Source organism: Callithrix jacchus, chromosome 13 (genome assembly GCF_049354715.1).
Source record: "Callithrix jacchus isolate 240 chromosome 13, calJac240_pri, whole genome shotgun sequence".
Lineage (NCBI taxonomy): Eukaryota > Metazoa > Chordata > Mammalia > Primates > Cebidae > Callithrix > Callithrix jacchus.
In genome coordinates this window covers 77,233,085-77,247,415 of record NC_133514.1, presented here as the reverse complement: position 1 = coordinate 77,247,415, position 14,331 = coordinate 77,233,085, and the positions used below count along the sequence as shown (strand labels likewise).

The following is a 14,331-nucleotide window of genomic DNA, read 5'->3' as shown; positions in this document are numbered from 1 at the left end:
GAAAAAATTCAATTAATTATCTTCATATTTTATATGAGGATAATATCTTCATATTTTATATGAGAAAACCAAGGCCCAGGGAAATGTAAGAAAATTCCTCAAGACAACTTAGGTAGTAAATAATGAGATATGATAGTCTGCCTCCACAGGGCATAATGTGGTATCACCTTCCAGTACCTACAGCATGAACTAACTTTCAGCCAGCAGATTCTGCAAATAAACCAGGTTATAGAGGTATAAATTCACTTTAATTGAACATTTGCTGATTCTGTACTATATACCAGGGAAAATTCTAGGTATTACATTCTTAAAATAACGATAACTAAGCATTTTCTCTTGATGAGTTCATTGTGTAGAATGCCTTATAGTGAACAGACAAGTTAAAATAAAACACTAGCTTTCTCCAAAATAGTGCCACACTGGAATCAACCTAGATGTCCATCAACTGGAGAATGGAAAGGCAAATTATAGCATCATCATGAAATGGGATATTATTCACCAATAAAAACATAGGATGTGATGATAACAAAATTTTGATACCTCTCTCACTTATTACACTCCTTGCTTACTAAATCTTCATGTTTACTTCCTATTGAAACACTATCATAGCTCTTCTGATTAATTTAGTAGTGAAAGAATAATCTTTCTTTCTAGACTTTAATTCCTTGCCTTGTATTTAGGTTAAAAAGTCTTACTTGGTGGCCACATGTTCCCTAACAAAGTTACTACTCCCAGAATTTTCCCAAAATAAGAGTCTTTTTATGTTCTGGGATTCTGATTCACAAGATTGATGCTTATCTCTAAAGATTTTAATGATTTTTATTCTTTTAGCATTTCTTTCCAATATACTCATGTATTATAGGTTGTTAGCTATGACACCATAAATATTTTGACTGATTTTTAATCATTAAAATTACTATGATATTAGTATCTCTCAACCTCATTTTTATTTGCTTTGCTCTGGTGCCTATCCCCAAAGGTATAAAAAGGAATTTAACACTCTATCACACAGTGATTATGCCTATTAGTTAAGGTAAAATGCAAGAAGATATAATTGTACTTCTCAATCACAGTCAAACACTGAATTAGCCACAGTGATGACTAAGAGATAGCTCAAATTATTATCTCTTCAGAGGAACTCTATATTTATGTTAGATAATTCCATTTTCAAGAAAAGAATTAATTTATATCTATTTTCACAAGAAGAGCTGACTATACTAAATATATATGCACTCAATATAGGGCACCCAGATTCATAAAGCAAGTTCTTAGAGACCTACAAAAGACTTAGACTCCCTCACAATAATAGTAGCAGATTTTAATACCCACTGTCAATATTAGACAGATCAATGAGACAGAAAATTAACAAGGATATTTAGGACTTGAAAATAGCTCTGGACCAAGAGGATCTAACAGATATCTACAGAACTCTCCACCCCAAATCAATAGAATATACATTATTCTCACCACCACATTGCACTTATTACAATATTGACCACATAAGTGGAGGTAAAATACTCCTCCACAAATACAAAAGAATGGAAATCATAACAAACAGTCTCTCAGACCACAGTGCAATCAAATTAGAACTCGGGATTAAGAAACACTCAAAACTGCACAACTACATAGAAACTGAACAACCTTCTCCTAAATGACTACTCGGCAAATAACCAAACTAACGCAGAAATAAATAAGTTATTTGAAACCAATAAGAACAAAGACACAACATATCAGATTCTCTGCGACAGAGCTAAAGCAGTGTTTACAGGGAAATTTATAGCACTAAATGTCCACAAAAGAACCTGGGAAAGACCTAACATCACAATGAAAAGAACTAGAGAAGCAAGAGCAAACAAATTCAAAAGTTAGCCGAAGACAAGAAATAATTAAGATAAAAGCAGAACTGAAGGAAATAGAGACACAAAAAATGCTTCAAAAACTCAATGAATCCAGGAGCTGTTTTTTTTTTAAAAGATTAACAAAATAGATAGACTGCTAGTCAGACTAATAAGAAAAAAGAGAAGAATCAAATAGACACAATAAAAATGATAAAGGAGATACCATCACTGATCCCTCAGAAATACAAACTACCATCAGAGAATACCATAAACACCTCTATGCAAATAAATCTAGAAGAAATGGATAAATTCTTGGACACACACACCCTCCCAAGACTAAACTAGGAAGAAGTCAAATCTCTGAATAGACTAATAACAAGTTCTGAAATTGAGGCAATAATTAATAGCATATCAATCAAAGAAAGCCCAGAACTTTTCATGGCCAAATTCTAACAGAGGTATAAGGAGGAGCTGGTAATATTTCTTCTAAAACTATTCCAAACAATAGAAATAGATACTCCTCCCCAACTCATTTTATGAGGCTAGCATCATCCTGATATCAAAACTTAGCAGAGACACAAGAAAGAAAGAAAATTTCAGGCCAATATCCCTGATGAACATTGATGTGAAAATCCTCAATAAAATACAGGCAAACTGAATCCAGCAACACATCAAAAAGCTTACCCACCATGATCAAGTCAACTTCATCCCTGGGACACAAGGCTGATTCTACTATGCAAATCAATAAACATAATCCATCACATAAACAGAACCAATGACAAAAACCACATGATTATTTTAGTAGATGCAGAGAAGTCCTTCGATAAAATTGAACAGCCCTTCATGCTGACAACTCTCAATAAACTAGGTATTGATGGAATGTATCTCAAAATAATAAGAGCCATTTATGAACCAACAGCCAATATCATACTAAATGGGAAAAAGCTAGAAGCATTCCCTTTGAAAACCGGCACAAGACAAGGATCCCCTCTCTCACCACTCCTATTCATCTGGAAGGAGTTCTGGCCAGGGCAATCAGGCAAGGAAAAGAAATAAAGCGTATTTAAATTGGAAGAGAGGAAGTCAGATTGTCTCTGTTTGCAGATGACATGATTGTATATTTAGACAACCCCATCGTCTCAGGCCAAAATCTCCTTAAGCTGATAAGCAACTTCAACAAAGTCTCAGGATACAAAATTGATGTGCAAAAATCACAAGCATTTTTCTATACCAATAATAGCTAAATCGTGAGTGAACTCCCATTCACAATTGCTACAAAGAGAATAAAATACCTAGGAATACAACTTATGAGGGATGCGAAATACCTCTTCAAGAACTACAAACCACTGCTTAAGGAAATAAGAGAGGACACAAACAAATGGAAAAAAATTTCATAATCATGGATAGGAAGAATCAATATTGTGAAAATGGCCATACTGCCCAAAGTAATTTATAGATTCAAATCCTCATCAAGCTACCATTGACTTTCTTCACATAATTGGGAAAAACTACTTTAAATTTCATGTGGAACCAAAAAAGAGTCCATATAGCCAAGATAATCCTAAGCAAAAAGAAAAAAGTTGGAAGCATCATGCTACCTGACTTCAAACTATGCTACAAGGCTACAGTAACCCAACAGCATGGTACTGGTACCAAAACAGATATATAGACCAATGGAACAGAACAGAGGCCTCAGAAATAACACCAAACTTCTACAATCATCTGATCTTTGACAAACCTGAGAAAAATAATCAATAGGGAAAGGATTCCCTATTTAATAAATGGTATTGGGAAAACTGGTAAGCCATATACAGAAAACTGAAATTGGACTACTTCCTTATACCTTATTCAAAAATAAACTCAAGATGGATTAAAGACTTAAATGTAAGACCTGATACCATAAAAACCCTAGAAGAAAACCTAGGCTATACTATTCAGGACATATCCTTGGGCAAAGACTTTATGACTAAAACACCAAAAGCTACTATATAAACTGTTTGATAGGTTCTAGAGTAGTGAAATAATGACAAAGCAGAGAAATATATAGCCTGAATAACTTGCTAGTCAATATCTCAAAGTTGAAAGTTACTTGTATTTAAAGGGAAGCATGCGTAAGGGATGCAATGAAAAGTCCCTTGTATAAGACAATATCTAACAGGTAAAGCTCACTTAGCCAGCACCTGGACATATGGCCAAGCAGTGTTTTTCTAGTCTCCTTTGTGCATGGGGATTGACCTCCTAGTAACATGGGTTTTTGTGCTAGAAATAGGAGGAATATTCTATGTAAATAATTATGAATATTTTGTATAAATGATTATATATCTGTAGTCTCCTCACTGAAGAAACAAAAACTTGGAATTCAATATTGTTTACTTGAGTAAATCATTAATTTTGAAAGAGTAGCTATAAATTTTATCCACTTTTGCAGATGAATTGCTGGTAAAATTAATAATTTTTGTACAGGTTTGATTTTTGCAGAAACAAATATTTTAGTTGAAGTATTTCAATTTAAAAATGGAGTTAGTTTTTCTTTTATGGTACTGTTACTTTGTACTGTGTTTCTTTTTCCCAAGATAATGTTCATTTAAAATTCTTTTTTTTTTTTTTTTTTGAGACAGAGTTTTGCTTTTGTTACCCAGGCTGGAGTGCAATGGCACAATCTGGGCTCACCACAACCTCCACCTCCTGGGTTCAGGCAATTCTCCTGCCTCAGCCTCCTGAGTAGCTGGGATTACAGGCCCGCGCCACTATGCCCAGCTAATTTTTTGTATTTTTAGTAGAGACGGGGTTTCACCATGTTGACCAGGATGGTCTCAATCTCTTGACCTCGTAATTCACCCGCCTCAGCCTCCCAAAGTGCTGGCATTACAGGGGTGAGCCACCACGCCCGGCCTCATTTAAAATTCTTATCTTTTCCTTTTCTTTTTTAAAAATAGTAACTCAAATACATAAGAAGTCAAGGAATGCTGCATATTAAAAATTCTTAATTAGTTATAAACATATTATTTGTGAAATTAGATTATTTATAGATGATCTCTATAAATTCTTGAGTTTAGGACTCTTGAAAATTGAATGCTAGATATTTGTATTTATTTTACTATCTCCTCTTTTATATTGTCATTCTTTTATTTGTTGTTTATAAAGTTTAACTCATACTGCTTTTATTTGTAAATATTTTATTAAATTGCTATCAATTACATGAACTACTTTATAGTGATGATTTTGGCCATTAGAATATCTGATTGATAACACTTAGACTAGAAAAGGTAATAACTATTTTTATCCATTGAGTTCTAGAATGTAAAATGTGCTATATTGACCTTAGTTTGAATTCCCTATTACAATTTCAATAAAAATCTTTTAGTGGATGTTATATTTGATATATCAAAATTTTGACTTTCAAATATTATTTTTAATTAATTGGAAAATTTATGCAAATATTCTGTTTCAATCTGACTAGTATAATTGAGCAGTGTCTTTGTCTGTCAATATCTTACCATATTACCTGCAAAGCAGATACAATGTCCTGTGGAGTACCGGAGTTAGGAAGAAGTTCAGGATAGTGATCTACTCCATATTGATTATTTCTACATCAGTTCTTTTTGTCTGGTTCTTTCATACTGGTGAAAGTCCATAATTTAAAAAGAAGTTGAATTTTAAATGCAGAAAAAGTATCTTCCAAATAGATCCCATAAGAAGAGTCATGGAGACCTGCACGTCAGCCTTTTAACATAAATTGCACTTTGATTTTATGTTATTAAAGTTAGTATCACCAAGCATAGTGTCTCTCATTTGTCAACTTCATATAATTGCCATAAATTTTTATGTGTATGTGTATTATCTTACCCATTGGCAATTAGTGAGAAAGTATAAAGTTAAATAAGGGGTAACTCATTTTTAGCTTAACTTTTCTTTCCTTCAAATATTTGAGGGTGTTAATAAAGTACAACAAAAATTAAATAAACCAATCATTTTGTTCAGCACAGACTTGCTATCACAAACTCTATTTACAAATTTGGTTAGTTTTGCTATCATATTAGCTTTAATATAAAGTGTTTTCAATAATAGCTATGGTTTTCATAGCACCCTGAAGTGTCACATTGGATCAGCTAGTTTTTTGAGTTCTTGTTCTCTGAAGCTTTTTATGTTAATGATTGACCATAGGAGCTATTCTATAAAATATTACCTGAATTAAGTAAATCAGTCATTTACTTATCTTGAATGACATAAAAATGTTGATATCCTAGAGCTGAATTGTACTGGCTCATGAGAGCTAACAGGTAACTTTCTGGAAATTTTGCAATCCATTTGTGAAATGCAGCAATTGCCAATGGTTGAATAATATAAATTTATTAAGTAATTAATATTAAAAGGGGATATATATTCAAAACTTATTATGAATAATTATTTTTATATAATGTAGCATTATTTATTCTCTTGAGGTGGTTCATCTGGTCTATAGTATCATTATGGTAAAAATACTGTATAATGGAGCATTGTTACGATTCTGTTTTCAACTTCACATTCAGTGATTTCACACTGGTAGCTTGAAAGAAGGAATGGTGGAAGTGCTTATACAACATAGAAATTCGCAAATGACATCAGTCAGGACAGTTTTATAATTTTTGTTCATTGTCTTAGTAAAGCTGAAATATGTTTCCATTTTTTTTTAAATTTATTTGAGACAGAATTTTGCTCTTTCGCCCAGGCTTGAGTGAAGTGGTGCGATCTTGGCTCACTGCAACCTCCACCCTGTGAGTTCAAGTGATTCTCCTGCTTCAGCCTCCTGAGTAGCTGGGATTACAGGCGTGTACCACCACACTTGGCTAAATTTTGTATTTTTAGCAGAGACAGGGTTTCCCATGTTGGCCAGGCTGGTTTCGAATAGCTGACCTCAAGTGATGTACCCACCTTGGCCTCTCAAAGTGCTGGGATTATAGGATCAAGCCACTGCACCAGGACAGAAGTTTCAGTTTAATGAATAACATTTTTATAAGGGCAATATATAGTCTAACGGTAAATCACATACTATATAAATTACAAAAATAATTGGGAAAAGTATTCAAAGATTGGTATGGAGTTTCATTTGCCATATTATAGTTTAATCAAAACCATAGGTTGGCTAGAAATACAAGAGTTCAGCAAAAATCACTGAAAGTATTCTGTGAGAATTAGTCACCTATATGAAATTCATAGTAAAAAGTATCATATATTTAATTATAATTTTTAAATGATATGCTACATGTCTTTTTTTTTTTTTTTTTTTTGAGACGGAGTTTCGCTCTTGTTACCCAGGCTGGAGTGCAATGGCGCGATCTCGGCTCACTGCAACCTCCGCCTCCTGGGTTCAGGCAATTCTCCTGCCTCAGCCTCCTGAGTAGCTGAGATTACAGGCATGTGCCACCATGCCCAGTTAATTTTTTGTATTTTTAGTAGAGACAGGGTTTCATCATGTTGACCAGGATGGTCTTGATCTCTTGACCTCGTGATCCACCCGCCTCGGCCTCCCAAAGTGCTGGGATTACAGGCGTGAGCCACTGTAATAACCTGATGTATTAAGTATTTTTTCAAGAGACAGTTATTAAATATTTACCAGCACACTCTCATTGTCACCACTGCAGTGTTGGTTGAGTCACCTATATGTTCACTTTCATTCCACTCTACACTGTGGATTGTTTGAGTTTGGATTGCATGAGCTCCTCTGCTTGGTTTATTTTCTTTTATGTTTTATTATTATTTTTTGCATCCTTGAACTCAAAATCCAGTATCATTAGCTACTATATATTTTAACAGCTTTATTGACATATAACTCATATATTATAAAATTAATTATATAAAGTGTATAATTCGATATTTGTAGTATGTTCAGAGGGTTGTACAACCAGCATCATCTAATTTTAAAACATTTTGTCCCTTCTTAAAGATACTTTGTAGCTATTAACAGCCAGTCCTTATTTTTTCCTCCTCCCCAGTCCTAAACAAGCAATAAACTACTTTCATTATTTTTATTTTTATTTTTTTGAGATAGTTTCTCACTCTGTTGCCAAGGCCGAAGTGCAGGGGCACAATCACGACTCACTGTAGCCTCAACCTCATGGGCTCAAATGATCCTACAACCTCAGCCTCCTGAGCAACTGGGACTACAGGCATATGACACCATGCCCAACTAATTTATCTATATTTTTGAGGAAATGAGGGTTTCACTATGTCTCGAACTCTTGTGCTCAAGAGATCTACCTTCCACAGCCTCTCAAAGCGCTGGGATTACAGGCATGAGCCACTGCACTTGGTCCTATTTCTATCTATATAAATTTACCTATTTTCTGCATTTCATATAAATTGAATCATACAATATGTGTTTTTTATGTCTTTCATGGAACTTAATGTTTTCAAGGTTTATCCATGGATGAATCAATATTTCATCTCTTTTTATGGTTGAAAGATATTTCTTTATATGTTTATGCCACATTTTACTTATTCGTTTTTCAGGCCAGTGACATTTGATTTCTGACTTTTTAGATATTACCAATATGCTCCTATTAATATTGATGTACAGTATATTTTGTGTGAACTTATATTATCATTACTCTTGAATGTGTGTGTATGTGTGTGTGCATGTGTGTGTGTATGTGTGTATATATATATATATGTCATATATACATGATGTTGGCTTACCAAATTGTCTGGTAAGTCTATGTTGAACTTTTTGTTACTGCCAATCTGTTTTCAAAGCAACTGCATTATTTTGTATTATCACCAGGAATGTATGAGGATTCCAATTTTTCCAGATCCTTGCCAATACTTATTATTTTTGAATATAGTAATCCTAGTGCATGTGAAGTAGTGTTTCAGTGTGATTTTGATTTGGATTTCTCTAATCATGAATTATATTGAACATCTTTTCTTGTGCTTGTTTCTCATTTGAACATCTTCTTTGGAGAAATGTCTGTTCAAATATTTTGGCAGTTTTTAAATTGGGTTATTTGACTTTCTAGTATTGAGTTTGGTTTCATATATTATGGATGCAAGCCCTGTATTAGATATATGATTTTCAAATATTTTCTCCCATTTGTATGAGATGTCATTTCACTTTTTGATGGTATTATTTGCATCATAAACATTTTAAGTTTTTATGTAGTTCAATTTGTATTTTTTTCTTGTATTGCTTTTAATTTTTGTGGCTATAACTATGAGGACTTCACCTTACCCAAGGTCACAAACAATTTCTTTAAGTGACCTTGTACAAATTTTGAGTTTTGGCTCTTACATTTACATTGGTCATTTATTTTGATTTAATTTGTATGTATGGGTTGAAGTAGGGACCTGACTATTCCTTTGCATGTGGGTATATAGTTGTCCTGGCATTATTTGTTAAATTCTTTTCCTACTGTGTTGTTCTGGCATGTCTTTTAAGATGAATTGAATAAATGTAAGGCTTTATCAATTCACATGCCAATACCGCACTATCTAATAAAGATTTTAGTGTAGTAAGCTTTGAAATTAAGAAGTTTGTGAACTCTAAATTTCTTCTTTTTAAAGACTATTTTGGCTAATCTTGTTTTCTTGAATTTACATGTACATTTTAAAGCCAACTTGTCAATTTTCATGAAAAGGTATTAGGAATTTTGGTAGTGGTTGAATTGATCCTGCAAAATAATGTCTGAATTATTGCCACCTTAACAATATTGTCTTCTAGTCTATAAACATAAGGTGTATTTCAGTTCATTTAGTTCATTTTAATTTTTTTCAGCAATGTTTTATAATGTTCAGTGTATAGGTCTTATACTTTTTTAAACTTTAAATCTAAATTTATTCCTAAATATTTCAGTGTTTTGAAACTCTTGTAAAAGAAATTATTTTTCCTGCTTCATTTTCAGATTGTTTATTGCTAATGAAAAAATATAATTGATTTTTAATACTGACTTTAAGTCATTTATTAGTTCTAAAGTTATTTAGTGGATTCCTTAGAATTTTCTATGTATGGGATTATATCATTTGTAAGTGACACACAAAGCATCTCTAAAGAGAGTTGTACTTCTTTCTTTCCAATTTGGGTGTGCTTTCTTTCTTTTCCCTGATTAATTTCCCTGGCTAGATTCACCAGTATGATGTTAAATAGATGAAGCTAGAGCAGACGTTCTTGTTTGGCTTCTATTTTCAGAGGAAAGCATTCAGTCTTTCACAGTTAAATAAGATGTTAGTTACAGGAGGTTTTTGTAGATGTCCTTTATGAAGTTGAGGAAATTCCTTTCTATTCCTAATTTACTTAGAATTTTTATCAGGAAAGTACATTGGTTTTTGTCAAAGGATTTTTTTTCCTGCATCTACTGAGATAATAATATATTTTTGTCTTTTATTATATTAATATGATATATTAAATTAATTCATTTCATTGTGTTAAACTAATCTTGCATTCCTGGAATATTTCTACTTGATTGTGGTATATAATAAATTTGTGAATGTGGTTGGATTTGGTTTGCTAGTATTTTATTGAGGGGTTTTCTTTGTATTTATATTCATAAAATATGTTCACAGATATTTATATTCATAAAATATCTGTGATATATTTGGTTTTGGTATCGAGATAATGCTGGCCTCATTGGATAATTTGGGAAGTGTTTTCTCATTTATTGCTTTAAAAGAGTTTATGATGAATTCCATTGATTCTTTGAATGTTTGGTCTAGTGAAGCCATCTGGACCTGGGCTTTTTCTGTGTGTGAAAGCTGTTTTAATTACTAATTTTGTCTTCTTACTTGTGAAAGGCCTATAAAAATATTTTTATTTTTGTCAGCCAATATCAGTAATTTAAGTCTTTTTAGGAATTGTTAATTTTATATTATTAATTTTAATTTGTTGACATTACTTGTTTTTGGTTTTTTCGTGATTTTTTAATTTTTATTTTTGTAAGGTCACTAATGATTTTTTTTGAGACAGAGTTTCGCTCTTGTTACCTAGGCTGGAGTGCAATGGCGCGATCTCGGCTCACCACAACCTCCGCCTCCTGGGTTCAGGCAGTTCTCCCGCCTCAGCCTCCTGAGTAGCTGGGATTACAGGCACGTGCCACCATGCTTGCCCAGCTGATTTTTTGTATTTTTAGTAGAGACGGGGTTTCACCATGTTGACCAGGATGGTCTCCATCTGTTGACCTCGTGATCCACCCGCCTCGGCCTCCCAAAGTGCTGGGATTACAGGCTTGAGCCACCGCGCCCGGCCATGATCTTTCTTTTATTCCTAATTTTAGTAGTTTGAGTCTTTGCTCTTATTATATTTTTATATAAGTAGAGCTTAAACTTTGTCATTTAAAACGTTGTTTTCAAATACTGCCTTCTGGTTTTGCTGATTTTGTCCATTGTTTTCTACTCTCATTTGTTTCTCCTCATTTTTTACATATTCTCTCTCTTCTACTTGATTTTAGTTTAATCTTTTTCTGGTTACTGAGTGATTGTACTAGTGGATAGAGTTAGAAATTGAGTTTTCAGCTTAAGAAAGGTGGTTATTCTCTCAGGATTTAGGGGATAGGTCAGGAAGAGACATATGAAATTATGTTTTTAGCTGTTTGGCCTAACATGTAGATTTCCTAAATATAGTGGTTTGAATATGTTGTGTTAGGCACCACTACTGACATACAGGACTACTGTATGTCAGAAAAATAAATAAAAAATAAAACCAACAAAGAGCACCAAGGGACTTACTTTTGGTTTTGCAGTGAGCTCAATATGCTGGGGTTGCTGTTCAAATAAACTCTTGCTATTTCATTACACAATGCTTTTGCTCAGATTAATCACCCTCTTGTGCTGTCTACTAGTGTTAATGGCTACATTATGTTACTTCAAATTATGTCACAGAGTCCAAATAAGAAGTGTGTGTATGTGGGTTTATGTTTGTGTGTGTTTGCAAGCAGGAAGCCCTTTCATGTTGCAGCCATCTAAGATTAACTTTATTATCTCATTCCAAATTTATTTCTTATTCCTATTATACATGAAAACTCTTTGTCCTTTGCTGTACTTCCCAGCAAAATGGCTTTTGCCTGGCTCCACTCCAACCTATGTCAAATTATATTTTTTCCTGGAATCTATTTCAACAGAAGGTGATATTTTCTCTGAATTCCTACAGTGCTTTGCATATTTTTTTATCATGGTCCTCAACATGACAAGAGCTACCATTTACGGAGTGTTCATTATATGACAAACAGTGGATTCCATCCTTTAAATGCATCATTTCATTTAATTCCTACAATTCTGTGAGGCGAGCTCTGTATTTTACAGGAGAGAAAAGCTGAAATTTAGAGAAGTTTAAGTGATTTGCACAAAATATGCTGCTTCCAAGTAGAATATCTAAATTTCACGTACATAATTTCTAGAGCTCATATTTTTAACCTTTACCACTTGTTGTTCTTTAGACCAATACTGATAGCATAAGAAATGTGTTTTCTTTCCTAGGATATACAATAACCTGGGATAACTCTGTGTTACCTCTTTCATTTCTCAAATTACAGCTTCTAGGGCCCAGCAACTCAATATTGTTTGGATGAATTAACAAATATCTAGAATTAAATTATCACAATAAAAAGTTACTGAGTCTTAAAATTTATTTTAAAATAATTTAAGAAAGTTGTACTGATGGCTACAAATAAGTCATTATAAAAACTTAAAAGATGGAATTTATGGGTAAGCATGATTTATTTAATATTAACTATGACAAATGTCTTCCCTTATGTTTCTTCAAGTTCTGTATGTAAGTAATGCATACAATAGTAAAATATTCATTCATAAATTTTTGAAGTTTCCTATCTAAACAATTTGGTTAAGGTTATCAAAACATTTTGTTTTAATCAACTTTATATATTAAATGCAAATTAGTTTATTAATCTTGTGGGATTTTGTTGTTGTTTTGTTTCTAGGATGGCATAGGAGTAGATGAGAAGCTGTCTTTACGACGGGTAGCTGTGGTTGAAGATTTTTTCGACATTATTTATTCGATGCATGTGGAAACGGGGCCAAATGGAGAACAAATTCGAAAACATGCTGGACAAAAGAGAACTTACAAAGCAGTAAGTTAAAAAAGAAAAAAAAGAACATGCGTTTTGAAATTTGATATTATGTATCCTTGTTAAAATGGGTTTGATAATTATAAATATTTTATCCTCAGCATAAATTAGACCATATGATGGTCATGCACAACATTTAAACTATAATTATTTTGGTTGTACGTTCACTAGTCTATTTCATATAGTTTATACCTGTCTCTAGACTAATTTTCATATTGTTGCCTTTAAATATGTATAATATGTGGTAGTCCCAGTCAAATGCCCACAAATGGAAAGATGTATTTGTATTATATATTCCATGTGCCATAGCTTACGAATTATGGACTGGAACCATAAGAACTTTAAGACTACCACAACTGTCAACATTCATTTTTCATCAAATCATGTTAATATGTTTAAGTATTTTCTAGTTCATAGTAATAATAAAAGAATAAGAACATTTTATATACTTTTCTTATGTCATCTTATATTCAATGTATTTATACTGAAGGATATGTATTTCTTAAATTCTAAGATAGACTATTAAAAGATATGTGTTATTTTAATAGATCTAATGCCCTTGAAAGTTTAAAAATGGAAGTACATGATGTATTTGTCATACATTTTTGTAAAAAGCAGATTTAATTAACTGTTAGATATTGAAATATATATTGTCAAAATGAAGTAATATATTATTTCTAAAGTTTCTAATTATACCTACAGTTTGATCTAGACACGTCAGCTTTTTATTTAATTAAAAACTTTATAAAATAATATTACTGTAGATATGTCATCCTATCTAGGAAAATTGAACAGTAAATGATTCTTCTCCTATATGAACAAACTGTACATCCGAATTAATTTGTCAGCAATGAGAATAATATCCTTTTTGAGAATTCTTACTGAATTTTGCTTTTGGCTACCTTTATATTAACTGTTTTCAGCTATATTGATATACAATATCAGTCTGGATCCATTTTTTTTTCAGATACAGAAAAATGTGTGAAATGCTCAAAGTTTCAAATACAGGTACATATGTTTGAAAATTAGCTACTGAGCATAAGAAATAGCTTCTTTTTCATAACTATTTTTTGCTATATTGCCAGGGTCATATTGAATCTTTGTAGTTGCATAATAACCCCTAATACATGTATTTATCCTTCCTTCTCTATGGTTTTGTTTCTTGGCTGTTTCCAAATTGCATGGTTTGTGGGCAGGCACTATTGTAAGTTTCCTTACATAATTCTGCCACATAAACTTTCTTTTGACTTGCACATTCCAGGAGACATTCTTACCATGACTAATGATAATGACCTAGCTTCTTGAAATATTTTTATATAAACTAACATTACTGAATATGCTCATTTCGCCTGTCTCCTAAACCAGGGTTATTCCTCTGGACAGTAATAGGAAAAAAAAGAAATGTATGTTGATCTACTAATATCACTAACTGTGTAATCTTATAA

At 32.6% G+C, this 14,331-nt stretch overlaps 1 protein-coding gene across 15 annotated transcripts in view; it reads left to right on the top strand.

Annotated features, from left to right (window-relative positions):
* NOL4 (nucleolar protein 4) overlaps window positions 1–14,331 on the top strand; it is a 380,536-nt gene that overhangs the window by 68,224 nt on the left and 297,981 nt on the right. For 9 of the 15 annotated variants that reach the window (XM_003734633.6, XM_002757158.7, XM_078346925.1 and 6 more), the window contains exon 2: window positions 12,740–12,889. In XM_003734633.6, the coding sequence (XP_003734681.2) occupies window positions 12,740–12,889 (150 nt within the window). Of the gene's footprint in view, window positions 1–12,739; window positions 12,890–13,831; window positions 13,895–14,331 lie in introns of all 15 variants that reach the window. The other 6 variants (XM_078346926.1, XM_078346921.1, XM_078346923.1 and 3 more) reach the window with 2 other exon arrangements.